Raw genomic sequence first — 16,681 nt, 5'->3', positions numbered from 1 at the left:
AAAAAAAAAAAAAAAGAAAAGAAAAAGAAAAGGATATGGAGCTTGGAGATAACTTAGCAGTTAAGAGCACTGGACCTGGGTTCAATTCTCAGCACCCACATAGCAATTCACAACTGTCTCAACTCCAGTTCCAGGAAATCTGACCCCCTCACAGGCAAAACACAAATTTAAAAAAAAAAAGGTTAGGCCGTGGTGGCTTGATGGATAAGGCAGTGGGTGCACAGCCTGGTAACCTGAGTTGAATTTCTGGAACCCCTGAATAGGTGGAAAGAGAGCTGATGCTACAAGACTGTCTCTTGTCGTCTGACATCTGTATATATGCCATACAATAGTAATTGCTTGGTGGTGCATGTCTGTAATCCTTGTACTTGAGAGGCTTGGGCAGGGGAATTGCTGTGAGTTAGAGGCCAGCCTAGACTAGTAAGACCCTGATGAAGTTTTTTTTGAAACGCAGGTTAAGGAAGGACCTGAGACAGACAGGGTTCCATTGTGTTGTTGTACCTGCTCTAGAACCTAAAAGTAGGCCAGGCTGGCCTAGAACGCAGAGATCTACCTTCCTCTGCTTCCCAAGTGCTAGGATTAAGGCATGCACCACCACATCCAACTTAAGATGGGCTTGTTTTCACTCAGGAGGCAGTGGCAGGCAGATCTCTGAGTTCCAGGCCAATCTGGTCTATACTGAGAAACTCTGTCTCAAAACAACAGCAACAACAAAGAAAGACTTAATTATTTTAAGAAAGAAAGACTTACTGACCAAGTCACAGATAGATTCATCTGCTTGATGAAAAACTGAGAGTCCCCTGTCTTGGACCATCAGTTTATTGGATGCCTTGCTTAGAAATGGGATAACTTGGCTGGATGTGGCTACCTGAAATCCCAGATACTAGAGAGACCTAGCAGGAACCTCAGTGTTTAAGGCTACCTTGGTAGTTGAGTGAAGAAAGGACTCATGATTTTAGCTTAGTGATAGAATTGAGTTGTCTGCCATGAAGAAAACTGGGGGTTCAAAATTTGTAATCCCCAAAAGAAAGAGACATAACGGGGTGACTCCTGGCTTTTCCCAGCTCTTCTTGAGTTGTATGTATTTCTATAACACCCTTAGAATAGTTTGTTTTCTGGTAGCTTATCTGTGCACTTACCTGCCTGTAAGGACAAAGGAGGACAAGGCAGGCTAAGGATGAACTTGTTTCCCAAACTACTACATAGAGTACCTTAGAGGAAGCCGGCCCCCATCTGTTCTCCATGAGGAAATTTCATCACTAGTGCCTGGTAGCAGTTACAACATTTAGGTTGTGAAGGAACATTGTTCAGTGAGAGAAGAGATGAGAGGAGCAGGTTCTGGGGAGAGGGGAATGAGGGAAATGGAGCCAAGGTGAAGGAACATTTGAAGAACCGATAGTCCCAAAATAAAGATACCATCTAGCCTTAAGAACTGTAACCCTGGGCTGGAGAGATGGCTCAGCCAGTAAGAGCACTGACTGCTCTTCCAAAGATCCTGAGTTCAAATCCTGGCAACAACCACATGGTGGTTCACAGCCATCTGTAAAGAGATCTGACTCCCTCTTCTGGAGTGTCTGAAGACAGCTACAGTGTACTTACATATAATAAATAAATAAATCTAAAAAAAAAAACTGTAACCCTTGGCCCGGCAGTGGTGGTGCACGCCTTTAATCCCAGCACTTGGGAGGCAGAGGCAGGCAGATTTCTGCGTTCAAGGCCAGCCTGGTCTACAGAGTGAGTTCCAGGACAGACAGGGCTACACAGAGAAACCCTATCTCAAAAAAAAAAATCTGTAACCCGAATGAATGAAAAGGATGGGCAGTTGTCATGGTGCCCATGGCTGACACCTGTTCCTAAGACTAAACATGTGTGTGCTCCTAGTTCACTGGGAGTGTACTTGCAACCACAAAAGAAAAAAGTGGAAGGGGCTTTTGTGAGGAGTGAACAGAGGAGGGAATAATTTAAGTTGTGGGTTGTTTTTGTTTTTTGGGTTTTTTTTTTTTTTTTGTCTGTGTTAACTGTCATGCAAAGAAAGGTCCCATTTGTTTGAACCCTGGTCACGTGAATTTGCTGCCATTAAATCTCTCTATAACATTCTGTCTCCCTTCCTCCCTCCCTCCCATAGTGTTTTCCTGTGTAGCCCTGGCTGTTCTGAACCTAGCTCTGTAGACCAGGCTGACCTCTAACCCGAGATCTATCTGCCTCTGGGATCAAAGACAAGCGCCACCATTGCTGGCTTTCTTTTTTTAAAGTCAGGGTTTTACTTTGTAGCCCTGGCTGGCCTGGAGCTCATATATATATATTTTAAGATTTATTTTTATTTTATGTGTATGAGTACACTGTAGCTGTACAGATGGCTGTGAACTATCATGTGTATGGCTGCTGGGAATTGAACTCAGGACCTCTGCTGGCCCCCCTTGCTCCGGCCCCCTCTCGCTTCTTCGAAATTCACTGTAGCTGTCTTCAGACACACCAGAAGAGGGTGTCAGATCTCATTACAGATGGTTGTGAGCCACCATGTGGTTGATGGGATTTGAACTTAGGACCTTCGGAAGAGCAGTCAGTGCTCTTACCTGCTGAGCCATCTCGCCAGCCCTATATTATTTTTTAAAACTCAAGTTTTTTGGTTGGTTGGTTTTTTTTTTAAAGTATACTCCATTCTTGCTATAGCTATTTTTGATACTTTGATGACAGATCTACAAAATTTTATGTTTTATATCTTTATACAAAATGTTTAGTGATCTTTGGCTAGGTGTGGTGGCAGACACCTTTAATCTTAGCAGTTGGGAAATAAGGGCAGGCCCAAAGACCAGTGTGGTTGACAAAGTAAGCTCCAAGCCAGTCACAGCTACACTTTGAGACAGACCCTATATCCAAAAAAACAAGTTAGTGGTCTTTGATCTACAAGGACACAAACAAGAGTTGAAGACTGGGTGGCTCTGGAGCATTGCCCAGAAACCTGGATAGGAATGTTGTGGAGGGTCTCTGGGGAAAGAATACAGGTGCTCATTGGATAATCAGCACTCCTGACTTTTAGACCTATCTGTGACCTTAGAAAAGCAGAATATCCTTTGTGAAGACATAATATGGAAGTAGATTATTTTCTTGAGTTTTCATAGGTTGAAAACACAGGCCCTTGGGGCCAGAGAGATGACTCAGCAGTTAGAAAAGCACTGCCTACCTGATACAGCAGCTGTCTGTAACTTCAGTTCCTGGAGATCTGAAGCTATCTTCTGGCATCCATGGGCACTGCACCACATGAGCTGCCTGTGCATGCATACATACATGTACATACATAAATGTAGGTAATGTACTCATACATATTAAGTAAAATCTCAAAAAATTAAAAAGAAAGCACAGGCTCACCTGATTATGGTGTCCCTTGATATTTCATTGAATTTCCCCCCCACCCCCATTCCTCTTTGGATATTGTCCTCTTTTCAGAGGTCAAACCTACTTTAGTGTTAGCCCAAGCTAGACCTATTTAAGGTAGTAATACACTATTTTATTTGGAACCATTTGGACCACCTGTTCTTCCTCTGTCCCAGAAGGTGAGGTTGCATTTCAAAGCTGCACTGGAGCCAGACACTTAAATCTTACATCCCCTTGTGGGGTTTGTTTGTTTCTTCCACAGGACCCTTTTGGAGAGAAGCGGGGCCATTTTGACTACCAGTCCCTCTTGATGCGCCTCGGACTGATTCGACAGAAAGTGCTGGAAAGGCTCCATAATGAGAATGCTGAAATGGACTCTGATAGCAGCTCCTCTGGGACAGAGACAGACCTGCATGGGAGCCTGAGGGTCTAGACCCTGCTCCCCTGCCCCTCCCCCAACTCGAGAGTCCCAGCAGAGCCCCTCCCCTCACCCCAGGGACGGAGAGGCACTGTGCATCTCCCTTCAAAAGTGTTGGCATCCCGCAAGATGGCAAGAAGCAAGCAAGCAAGCAAACTCAATCCCAGGGTGTGGGAGTGGGGGTGTTCCCAATCTGACCTCCTTGGTGCTGGAGCACCTAGGGCTATAGTCAATCCTGGATCAGGGCCAGGGTACTTTTGTGAAAGTACCTGGAGTGATGGCCTCTGGCAAAGCTAAACAACCAACACACCTCTCTGCAGGGCCAGCTAATTAGGGATAGGAGAAGACAGAAAATGAGAACCCAAGAGGGAGCATGCCCAGTGGTTTATAGGGGTATCTGGGAGTTTGGGTGGGGTGCTGTCCATGACACTTACGCAGTCTGGTTGGTTATCTGTTTGTCTTCAGTCTTGAAGCAGGGCTTCCCAACACCCTTTTCTTCCCCTCCCCTATTTCCCATGGGCCAGCATAACTTTGTTTTTCCTAATTTATATAGTCACTGTTCTAGACAGACCAAAGACAAGGAACAGTGGTGGAGTCTGGGCTGCTGATCAGTAAGCTTTACCTAGCACCTGAGCACCTTCTCCCTCACACCATTTCCTCCGCATTTTAGGTTACAGGTAGAAGAAGGTAAGCCAGCTGGGACTGAGCCCAGGTCTCTGTGAAGCCTGCATGGACGTCAGGAAGCTGCTCACTGTGTCCCCACAATCACTGATTTGAAAGGTTCCCAGCACAGGCAGCTGCAGCGTGTATGGGATTTGAGCCACTACATAAAATAGTCTCTTACAGATTGTCCTGAATAATAGTCAATGAGGGTGTTTTTCTTGGGGTGGAGCATGGGAAGACTGATACTAGTCCCTATTTTGTTTAGCTGTTATGTCTGTAGTCCCTGTCTTCCCTTCTGCCCTACCCTGGCCCCTGGGGATTTGTGAGCATGGACAGCCAATGGCTTGAGGGGATTGTGGTTGGGACTCTAGAGACTCCTCCCTTTACTTTTCCCTCTCTGTCACTGGAGCTGTTCCTTTCTTTGAATTTAGCTACAGTGATCCTTCAGCTGGTTGAGTAAGAAGTACGTATTTTCAGTGGCTCTGGGCTAGAGGAACCCATCCTTCCCAGTTTGATACAGTTCACACTTTTCAGGTTTGCTGGTCTGGTTCCCAGTGGGTGGTTAGTGATCCACATGATGCAGGCCTTCTGGTCAGTGTCCAGCCCTGAGGAATGGAGAGAATCACCTGCCCTGCCCGCTGCTATAAAGGTCTCTGCCTTGTGGATCATGGGACTCCCTTGGAGAGATAGGGAGAAGATAGGGCACAAAGAGTGACCTCTTGGGAGGGCAGAAAGCAGAGAACTGGACAGGGACAGGTCACTTGGGGAACGGTTTTGTTTTGGCTATGTGGAGGCTGGGTCATATGTGGAGGTTTGAAAAGGGACCCTGCTTCCAGTTTCCCCCTTCCATTCCCAGAGCTAGTCCAGGGCTGAGGATACCTTTGGTCTGTGGGTCCAGTGTTGTCTGTCATCCATTAAGTGTTCCCACTTTCAAGTGACAATCTTCTCCTTGGCCCTGCCATGGGGCAGAGCATGTCTGGCATAGCAGCCTGACTTTTATGCCCTAATTTTAAGTTGAGGAAATATATGCACAGGAGTCAAAGAGATGTCTTTATATCTGACTGTACATAAATGAAGTTTTCTTTTTTTTTCCTTTTTGGTGCAATAAAGTTTGTTTTGGCAGAAGGAGGAAGCGCCTGTGGGTGTGGGAGGGTTTGTGTAAAGAAAACACGGAAAGTCACCTGTGCCAAGCTGTCAGGAGGTCGGGCCTCAGGTTTCTGGGAGCTGAGTGGAAGCATCTGTGGTAACTTATTTGTGGTAGGGTTTCTATCATTTGGAAGTAGAGGGCTATGACCTCAGCAGAATGACAGGAACAACTAACCCTGAGTGGATTTAAAAGTAACTTTGAAGACTGGGACTGGGCACATCTTGTGAGGGCAGATGGGCCCAGACTACACAGGATGTCAGTGTCCAGATACTGACCCCGCACTGAAGATCTGACAGCTTGTAAGACTGGGTTATAAGCTCAAGCCTCTTTTGCATTACCGTCTCATTCACATGCTGTGAGAGAATTCTACTTTCTAACAGAAGGTATTTCCTCTTGATTGATCATGAGTGCAGAAAGAACAAACCAGTGCATGGTATGTACTGTGAGTGCAGCGATAGGGTGCAGTGGGCTGTAGAGCCTGGCTTTAGCTTTGGCACTGCTTCTGGCATTCACTCCCCTAGAATCAGATAACTGCTTAACTGAAGGTTGCTGTAAGGACAAATGAGCAGTGTATATAAAAGAACAGGATGATGCCGGGCAGTGGTGGCACACGCCTTTAATCCCAGCACTTGGAAGGCAGAGAGGCAGGTGGATTTCTGAGTTCGAGGCCAGCCTGGTCTACAGAGTGAGTTCCAGGACAGCCAGGGCTATACAGAGAAACCCTGTCTCAAAAAAACAAAAAAAAGAACAGGATGGGTACTTGGCAGTTCCCCACCTTGGGTCTATAGGACCTGGTTGGGAACCAGTAAGGAATATGGACAGATTGTTCAACTGCAGTGGGACTGTTCAGTGAAGTGCACTGCTTGCTTTCCTCTACCTAACACCAGATTTCAGTTTCCTTCACACAGTTCAGTCTTTCTACTAAAGACTGCAAGACAAGTCACTGTGAGAGCCGAAGTCTGCTAGGGTGGAAAGGAATGAGGAAGAGGTTTGACCTGGTGAAGTAGTGATTCGTTTCACAGCTATAGTAAGGCTAGCCACAAGACGCTGCATCTTGGCCCAGCCCTAAGTCTGTAAATGTTCTATGCAAGTCGTTTTACTTGCTTGCTGCTATCCCTGTTACTCAAGTTATCCTCACTGGATAAAAAAGGCTTCCTCCAAAACAGATGAAATGTGAAGGCACTTCTAAAAATAAATACTGGGGGAACAAACAAAACAAAAAAAAAAAAAACATGGAATGAATTTCTTTTTTTATAAACAAAATTGTCCAGGTTTATTCACAGAAAGGACATCTTGTGGCCTGCTGCTGTGTATCCTTCCACACTCAGGGGAAGGCTTCTTTGGCCTCCTCAGCTGATATCTCCTGGGAGTAGAGATCTGTGAAAAGAGCTGGCAGCCAATAGTGAGCCTCCCCTGGAGCCTGCAGATCCAGCCAGGCCAGTCCTTCCTTCAGCAGGTGTTCCTGTAGGGAGGAACAGGACTGATTTGAGGAAAGGGAGATTAGTTAGATTTGGGGAGCTAAGCAGCCCCACACCTACTTTAACTTCGGGGAAGTTTTCAGACAACCTACACATGCCTTCATTTGTTCACACACTCGGGTGGAATTCTGTTTGGCTTTGGCCAAGGCCTGAATGTCCAGCTGCAGTACAAAGGAAGTTAGTGGAAAGAAAGCAAGGCTCCAACAGTATATGCTGAGTGTTGGAAGTCACTGCCTCTGTCTCTCCAACTCCCCAGAGCAAGTGGAGATCAGTGTTCTGGATTGGCTTTCAGATAATTTGCAGGGAGCAAACAGGAAGCACTAAAACTAAAATTGACTCGGTTCCTAAGATAAGCTGGTGACTGTTCAGTCAACACATTTTAGGCACATACTTTCATTTTACAGACAGACTTGCAAAGAATTGCTGGGATAAGGGAAAAATACTGTGGCTGGGCAATGGTGGTACCTTTTATCCCAGCACTTGGGAGGCAGAGGCAGGTGGATTTTTGAGTTCTAGACCAGCCTAGTCCTCAGAGTGAGTTCCAGGACAGCCAGGGCTACACAGAGAAACCCTGTCTCGAAAAACCAAAAAAAAAAAAAAAAAAAAAAGGAAAAAGGAAAAGGTACTGAAACAGTGTTCCGTGTTCCTTCATTTTATGCTCTCTCCTGATAAGTGTTTCACTAGCATAAGTTTGTATATGCAAAATTATCCACTATATAATTTAATAATGTAGTTTATAATTACAGATAGGTAATTTTCTTCAGTGCTTACCAATTCCCTTTGCTCTGAACTATTTCCAGTGCAAACTATATTTGTTATGCCCCTGATCCACTGCTCCACCCACGTTCTATGTCTCCAGGAAAGTTAGTGGGTACCACTGGTCCCTCAGTAGCAAGTGTGCATTATCAGGGAAGAGGCCAGCTTTAGAGAAGTTCTTAATTCTCAGTGTTACTGACAGAGATGCTGGGCTTCCCGATCCCAAGTTAGAGGGAATAAAGTAAGGCTGCCTCTACCCAAGGGCCATCTGTCACATACCAGCACTTGCCGTGCTCGCTCCGTCTCCCACTTAAGACTGGCTTTGATTTCACTGACAGTCACATACCCGTTTTTCTGGAGAAAAGAATAAACAGGAACTAAATTAGTTAAGAGTGTTGCCTGGAGCCCAGCACCTGCCTAAGAAGCAGGACATATATCTGGACAGGCTGCCCTTGAACAAGTGTGAGCATGCAGGAAAAGAATGTGAAAGTTCCTAACAGAGAGGTGTCTTCAGGATGGAGAGAGAGTGCATCCTTAAAAATTGAGTCCAAGGCACTAAGATACCTAATTACATCTCCATAGAGAACTCCAGAGCACACTAAGAGATTCAGAATGATTAACCAGGAAGGAATGGGGTATTAGCCTCTCTATCCCACAGCCTAGACAGGTGTTTTGCACTGCAGTTGCTCAATAAATGTGCTGAATGAGCACAGGCCAGAGTAGTTCATCCATAAGGCAGTCTTTGCACAAGGCCCAAGCAATGGACAGGTGGGAACCACCCCTGACTGACCCGGGCTGCCCCTTCAGCACTCTCAAAAACACACCCTACCTCGGCCAGCTGCAGCACAACAGTGTGATCCATATTAAGCTCAGCTGGAACAGACTGAATGAGGTAAGTGCCTCCCACAGGGATGATGCCGAATCCAGTGCCCAGTGCTTTCAGCTTCTTGATGGCCCTGATCAGGTCGTCCCTGAAGTGAGTAAGAGCAGCTTAAAGACCCTTGGCAAATTAGGCCTGACATCTCAGATACATTTAGCAGAACCGCAACGGAGAAGCCAACAGGCTGTAGTATGGACTACAGCAAACTAGGGAGTGCCTGTCCATTTTTATAGGGGCAGCTGCTGATTTTAATTAGCAACTCATGAAAAGAAAAAAACTCACAGAACATGTGGAAATCATGTCAGCACACTCGAGGTTCACACCCCTTGCCAGGGAAAGAACACCTGTAGTGTGAATGCTCTTCCGGTACCCTACAGGAGCAGACTTGGGTCTGTTTGAATACACTGGCTCCCCTCTTTTCTGAAAACTTGGTGTGCAAAGAGCAAGGCAGGCCACCTTCTGCAACTCCTTTCTTTTTAATATTCCTGGTCTTCAGTACATCACTTGAGTCTGGTCTCTGGGAACACTTATTTTTCCTCAACTACTTGGATTTGTACAGACAGGCCAACTAGGTCAATTTATGCCTTGTCACCTGACCCTCACCTTGGTCCCAGTCTTTAAGTGCCTGCTCTAGTATCCTTGACACCAAATAAATAATCTGAACACATTTAAAAAATTAACATACACCAGATGTGGTGGCACACACCTTTAATCTCAATACTGCTGGGCAGAGGCAGGTGGAGTTCTATGAGTTTGAGACCAGCCTGGTCTACAGTGTGTTCTAGGCTACACAGTGAGACCCTGTCTCCAAAACATGATTGTTTCTATGGGGCCAGGGATGTAGTTCATAGTATAAGGGCCTAGGTTCAATCCACAATACCACCAAAAACAGGAAAAAAGAACATAATTTTATCATACAGATTAAGAATGGTTCTAGGGCTAGAGAGATGGCTCAGCGGTTAAGAACACTGACTGCTCTTCTAGAGGTCCTGAGTTCAATTTCCAGCAACCACATGGTGGCTCACAACCATCTGTAATAGGATCCGATGCCCTCCCTCTTCTGGTATGTCTGAAGACATCTACAGTGTACTCATATACATAAAATAAACAATTCTTTCAAAGGAAAAAAAAAAAGATGGGGGTCTCAAAAAAAAAAAAAAGAAACGAATGGTTCTAAAGTTAGCCTAGACATTGGAGAACTAGGAAGAAAGAGTGCTTTATGATTTTTAAAGTGTTCTTTCTAGCCAAGTGCTGTGCATTCCTGTAATCCGAGCACTAAGGTGGTAGGGCTGGAGAGAGTTGTCTCAGTGATTAAGAGCACTAGCTACTCTTTCAGAGGGACCAATATTTGACTTGCAGCATCCACATAGCAGCTCACAACCAAAACTCCAGTTCCAGAGGATCCAAAGGCATCTTATGGCCTCTATGGGCACTGCACATAAAACTTTAAGAAAAGAGGTGTAGGTGGGTGGGATATCCATTCAAGGCCACTCTAAGCTCCACAGGCCAGCCTGGGCTACACAGACATCCTGTTTTGGGGTGTTTGTTTGTTTGTTTGTTTTGTTTTCTGAAACAGGATTTCTTTGTATAATCTTAGCTATCCTCGAACTTGATCTGTAAACCCCAGGCTGACTTCAAACTCACAGAGATCGACCTGCCTCTGCTTCCCAAATACTGGGATTAAAGGCATGCACCATCACTGTCTTGTGAGACTGTCTTTAAAAAAATTCCTTAATACTTCAAAGGGTTGGAAGCAGGACATACTGGCTGACGTCCTGAGCAAGCTTGCCCCTTCCTTTCAACACCTGCTGATGTAGCTCTTCCAGAGTTATCAGACCTGTTGGAGAGGGACAGAAAGAAAAGGAAAACTTACCTACATGGCTACAACTGCTTGACATACATGGACAACCTCCTCTACAAGGAACAAACATCACTCTAGTTCCTCAGTCTCTCCTAAAATAACAGGTCAGGCCATGGGAAATGAGTCCTGAGACCTTGCTAAGACTTTCAACAGCAGAGACCCAGGAAAGTCCGAAAGCAAAGGCATGGTGATAAGCATGATGGCTCACCCCTGCCTGGATTCCCCACGCTCAGAAGACTGAGGCAGACACGAGTTCCAGGCCACACTGGGCTTCAGAGCCAGATCATGCCTCAAAACAACAACAACAAAAAAAGATGGTTTACCAGATGGCCAATTTGATTGTCAGGCTTCTTTGAGATAAAGTCTCTGCCAGGTAGCCCAGGCAGGCATTCAATTGTGTATGTAGTCAGAGTGACTATGAACTTTTTGTTCAAAGACAGGGCCTCTCATTATATAGCACTGGTTCACCTGGAATCCACAGAAACCTGCCTGCTTCTGCCTCCAGAGTGCTTGGGATAACACAGAACCATACAGGGTTCTGTTTTATTTTATTTTATTGAGATACAGGGTCACTACGTAACCAGGGAGCCTCACCTTCCTATATATCCCAAGCTGGCCTCCAAATCATGATTCTGCCTGAGTTTTTGTAATGAAATTACAGATGTGTCCCTTACCATGCAGCAAGATTTTTTTTTTTTAATTTTTAAAAATTTTACTTATCATTACTGTCTGTGTATTAATAAATAGTATGTGTTAATATTGTGTGTATTACATGTGGATATACATAAGGATATACCAAGACATGCATATGGAGCTCAGGAAATAAGTGTGCAGAGTTAGTTGTCTCCCACCATCTCTCTGTGGTTGCAGGGACTGAACTCATGGTCAGGCTTGCCCAGCAAACACCTGTATATTCGGAGTTCCCTCACTGGCCTCAGGTGACCAAATTTTGAAATCACGAACCTCAGAACTCAAAGGCTGGGCTAGCCCCACCATACTTCAGAAAGGTGGGTCAAGTCTACCTCCAGTTACAATGAGAACTTTGTAACACAGACCAGTGTAACCAGGCCACCGTCCTACCTTTAACTGTGGCTGTAGAGACAGGCCATGGATTCAACAAGATGAAAGAATTAAGATATGTCTCAAGACCTTACAGTCCTGCAGGCTACAGAATTTTAGAAAAGAAAATCAGAAAACTAAGTGCAAAGCCCAGTTCACAAGTCCAAACCACCCTTACCTCCATTCCGGTGTTTTAGGGCCAGGCACACTTCAATAATCTGGACACCCAGCTCATAATAGAAGTCCCCAACGCCCAGCATCTCAGACCAAAACCCCTTTCCAGCTAAAAACAGAAAAATAAGAGCTGTGTTATTCATTCACTTTTCATCTCTTCTCTTCTCTTCTCTGGATGCTGGACTGAAGCATCTAGCCTGTGGGAAGTCTCTCTGTGTAGAAGTTAGGCCCTGGTTCTTTCTCACAGACCCATGTTCCCAGAAATAAGCCTCAGCTTCAAACCCTTCCTAATCCTATGTGCTGCTGTGCTTACTACGGAAGAGCCTCTGAGCCAGGCACATGCATGCAGAATACACACCAGCAATCCCAGCATTCGGAACGAGGAGGCAGCAAGGAAAGCAGGTTCAAAATCATCCTCACTACATAGCAAGTTTGAAACCAGGACAGGGCTATACAAGCTCCTATCTCCAAGTGGGGCTGGGCAGGGTGGCAGAATAACTCAGCTGGTAAACTGATGGTTCACAGCTGTCTGTAATTCCAGTACCAGGGGATCTAAAGCCCTCTTGTGGCTCCCTTGAGCTCAGGCACAAACATGGTACACAGGCAGACAAAACACACATACACATAAATAAAACAGTTTTAAAAGCCAGGTGGGATGACACACATCTTAAATCCCAGAAACAGAGAGGCAGAGGTTAGCAGATCTCTGAGTTGGAAGCCAGCCTAGTCTATATAGTAAGACCCTGTCAAAAAAAGAATTTTTCTCTTTATGGGGCTTCCCTTTAGGTGGCTCAGCAGGTAAGAGCTTTTGCTTGCACTTTCTGAAGCTCAAGTTCCATTTCCAGCACCCAAGGGGGCAGCTTACAACAGACTATAACTCCAGCTGGCTGGCCTTTGAGGTTACCTGTAATCACATACATATTATGCTACTCCGCCCCTACACAGAATTAAAAATTATAAAAAACAAATCTTTTTTATTTTTTTAATTATTTATTATTTATTTATTTATTATAAGTACACTGTAGCTGTCTTCGGACACACCAGAAGAGCATGTTAGATCTCATTACAGGTGGTTGTGAGCCACCACGTGGTTACTGGGATTTGAACTCATGATCTTTGGAAGAGCAATCAGTGCTCTTACCCGCTAAGCTGAGCCATCTCACCAACCCCATCTTTTTTTTTTTTTTTTAAAGATTTATTTATTGTTATATGTAAGTACAATGTAGCTGTCTTCAGATGCACCAGAAGAGGGCGTCAGATCTCATTACAGATGGTTTTGAGCCACCATGTGGTTGCTAGGATTTGAACTCAGGACCTTCGGAAGAGCAGTCGGTGCTCTTACCCACTGAGCCATTTCACCAGCCCAACCCCATCTTTTTTTATCACTCTGGCCCCGCTCACTCCAGCCCAAAGATTTATTTATTTGTTATATGCAAGTACACTGCAGCTGTCTTCAGATGCACCAGAAGAGGGTGTCAGATCTCATTATGGCTCTCATTATGAGTCAATATATGGTTGCTGGGATTTGAACTCAGGACCTCTGGAAGAGGTGCTTTTAACCACTGAGCCATCTCTCCAGCCCCCTAAAAATAAATCTTTAAAATATTTTTCTTTTTCTAGTAAGAGGAAAGTCATGAAAAAGAAAGAGTGTACTAAAGATTGGTCAAGGAAAGAAGGTGCCCACAGAGCAGCCAGAATTCCAGGCTCTCCACCTTCCACCTCAGAAGGGCACACACAATCCTCATAGACATTCCCTAAACACATATTCTCCATATTTCCTTGAAGGCCCATCTAGAGATGCCCCACAGAAGAGACGTAACAGGTGAGCTGTTCTAAGAGCCCGCTCCCCACAGCAGCTCCTTACAGGCCAGGGGATCCACCCCAATGGTAGCACACATGTCTTGGAACTGTACTCTGAACTCAGGATTCTTCCGGATCTCTTGCTTGTGCTTGCTGGCAAATTCTTCTAGGTTGGTCTTGAACATGTCCAGCTGTTTTGACATCTATTAAGAAAGACAAGGGGATATTAGAGCAACCTAAGTACAATCTGAGGCTAAACATAGGCCTCCAGCCTGGTGGCAGAGAAGAATCCAAAATAACCCATCTCTGGCTGGCAAGATGGCTCAGAGGCTAAAGGCCCTTGCTATCAAGCCTGATGACCTGAGTTGAATCCCTGGGCCACACGTGGTAGAAGGAGAGAACCAACTCTTGCAAACTGTCCTCTGACCTTCTCACATCTATTATGACAAAGAAATGTACCAACAACAAAACAAGCAATCTCCTTCAGAGCTGTCATTACCCTGTTTATTCTCTGCTTTCTCTCTGTGTCTTTGTCCTTACTTTGAGACGAGTTCATGGAGTCCTGACTGACTGGACTCACTATGATACAGTGGAAGATGGCCTTGAACTCCCAATCCTCCTGCCTGTCCTTCCCAGGTGCTGAGATTAGAGGCATCTACAAGGATGCTCAGCCTTGAGCCCCCTCTCCTAGCTCTGCTCCCGCACAGCTGTGCTGCAGGCACAAAGGAGACAATATTGGCTCCACTGTTCTAAAACCTGTGTTTGTTTTCACCTGTCCCAGTTCTGATAATCAACACGCACAAGAAATGTACTTTTTCTCTTCTTCCTGGAAAAATTCATTAAACTGAAGGTACAACAATCTATTTTGTCTTTAAAAATGGAAGAGTAGCCAGGCAGTGGTGGTGCACGCCTTTAATCCTAGTACTCGGGAGGCAGAGGCAGGTGGACTTCTGATTTTGAGGCCAGGCTGGTCTACAGAGTGAGTTCCAGGACAGCCAGAGCTATACTGTAAAACTCTGCCTCAAAAAAAGCAAATGAAAATAAAAATAAGAGAAGAACTATCTCTATTACCCTTCCTTTTTCTCTAATTAACAAAGAGCTTTTAGGTCACCAAAAGTAATCAGTTCTGACCTAACATCTCTTCATTTGCCACATAAAATTATCAGAAATCTCTATATTCTTTTAATTAATGTTCTCAGTTAGGACTGGCATGCTGTTTTCCCTGTAAACAACAGTTTCTTCATTTTTGGGAGGGGGGGTGTTTTTGTTGTTGTTGTTTTGGTTTTTCGACAGGGTTTCTCTGTGTGGCCCTGGCTGTCCTGGAATTCGAAAAGATCCTCCTGCCCCTGCCTCCCAAGTTTGTTTTTGTTTTTTAAGACAGGATTTCTCTGTGTAGCCTTGGCTGTCTTGGAACACTCTAGACCAGGCTAGCTTCAAACTCAAAGATTCACCTGCAACACTGCCCTGAGAAATTTATGCATGCATTATTTATGTATCTTTTAATACTTATCTTAGGCGTGCATGTTTGTATGTAAATGCATCACATGCGTACAGGAGCCTGAGGAGATCATAAGGTTTTGCATGCCCTGAAACTGGAATTATAAGCACTTGTGAGTTTCCATGTGGGTGCTGGGAATTAAACCCAGGTCCTCTGCAAGAGCAGTAAGCACTCTTAACTGCTAAACCATCTCTGCAGTCCCCAAATAAATGCTTCTTAAAGGGCAGTGGTGGTGCATGCCTGTGGTCCCAGCGCTTGGGAAACAGAGGCCAGCCTGCTGTACATAGAGAAACCCTGTCTCAAAAAACAAGCTAATTAAAAGCATAATCTAGATGGAAAATATGGTTAAGGACTTGGGAGGTTTAAGTGGGAGGAACCAAGTTCAAGGCCACACAATATAAACGAGGAGACTGAAGAGCTAGCTAAGTTAAGTGGTTGGTACTGCTGTCCCTGAAAGCAGCAGTGTCTGCTTCTCAGGACTCACACTGGGTGCTTCACCACTACCCACCACTTGCTCCAGGGGATCTGACACTCTTGGCTTCTGCAGGCTCCTGCATACATGTGTGCACAGGCATGCTGGCAAATATATAAACAAAATAATAAATCTTTTTGAAAAATTACAATGGTGGGCTGGTGAGATGGCTCAGCGGGTGAGAGCACTGACTGCTCTTCCAGAGGTCCTGAGTTCAAATCAAAGCAACCACATGGTGGCTCACAACCATCCATAATGGGATCTGATGCCTTCTTCTGGTGGGTCAGCTATAGTGTACTTATTTATAATAATAAATAAACCTCTGGGCAGAATTGAGCAGGAACTGGCAAGCGGGATCGACCAGAGCGAACAGAAGTCCTAAATTCAATTCTCAGCAACCACATGAAGGTTCACAACCATCTGTACAGCTACAGTGTACTCATATATATAAAATAAAATAAATCTAAAAAAAAGTTACAATGACATCCTGTCTATTTTTCCTCAGATCAAGAGCCCATTCCAAGCCAAAACACATACTCTTCTTCACCAATCACAATACCCAAGTGCATTCAGAGTCCATCCACAAAAGGGTGAGTTAGAGAGGGGACCTGAACCTATCACTCATCCGCCCAGCTGCATGTTTCCAGTTGCTATGAGTGACATGTGCCACAAGTCAGGCACGTTTTCATCATTGTGAGGTACTTGAAATAAAAGCCGGGCCAGGCAGTGGTGGTGCATGCCTTTAATCCCAGCACTTGGGAGGCAAAGGCAGGCGGATTTCTGAGTTTGAGGCCAGCCTGGTCTACAGAGTGAGTTCCAGGATGGCCAGGGCTACACAGAGAAACCCTATCTCAAAAAACAAAAAACAAAAAACAAAAAAAAAAAAAAAGAAAGAAAGAAAGAAAGAAAGGCCATAAGTTGAGATACAGTTTGGTGATGGGACACATACTCAGCATGTGCCAGGCCCTGGGTTTGATGTGCGCATGGAGGTATAGTACTTTAATCTCAGCACTGGAGAGGCAGAGGCAGAGGCAGAGGCAGAGGCAGGTGGGTAGCCTATTTCAAGGCCACCCTATTCAACTCTGCTACTTCCATACCAGTGA

General features: G+C 45.0%; 2 protein-coding genes across 2 annotated transcripts in view; one reads left to right on the top strand and one right to left on the bottom strand.

Annotated features, from left to right (window-relative positions):
- The window catches only part of Ube2z (ubiquitin conjugating enzyme E2 Z), a 17,746-nt gene extending 12,168 nt beyond the window's left edge, over positions 1-5,578 (top strand). Inside the window, exon 7 of the mRNA XM_031351508.1 lies at positions 3,635-5,578. Coding sequence (XP_031207368.1) covers positions 3,635-3,805 — 171 coding nt within the window. The 3' untranslated portion in view covers positions 3,806-5,578. The remainder of the gene's footprint in view (positions 1-3,634) is intronic.
- A 1,255-nt stretch (positions 5,579-6,833) lies between these two features.
- Positions 6,834-16,681, bottom strand: part of Snf8 (SNF8 subunit of ESCRT-II) — an 11,570-nt gene continuing 1,722 nt past the window's right edge. Inside the window, exons 3-8 of the mRNA XM_031351509.1 lie at positions 13,673-13,811; positions 11,813-11,917; positions 10,479-10,551; positions 8,664-8,805; positions 8,114-8,188; positions 6,834-7,062 (exon numbers count right to left, since the gene is read on the bottom strand). Coding sequence (XP_031207369.1) covers positions 6,925-7,062; positions 8,114-8,188; positions 8,664-8,805; positions 10,479-10,551; positions 11,813-11,917; positions 13,673-13,811 — 672 coding nt within the window. The 3' untranslated portion in view covers positions 6,834-6,924. The remainder of the gene's footprint in view (positions 7,063-8,113; positions 8,189-8,663; positions 8,806-10,478; positions 10,552-11,812; positions 11,918-13,672; positions 13,812-16,681) is intronic.

This window comes from Mastomys coucha, unplaced genomic scaffold (genome assembly GCF_008632895.1).
Source record: "Mastomys coucha isolate ucsf_1 unplaced genomic scaffold, UCSF_Mcou_1 pScaffold5, whole genome shotgun sequence".
NCBI lineage: Eukaryota > Metazoa > Chordata > Mammalia > Rodentia > Muridae > Mastomys > Mastomys coucha.
Note: the sequence above shows the minus strand (reverse complement) of the source record. Positions and strands in the feature narration are given on the sequence as shown.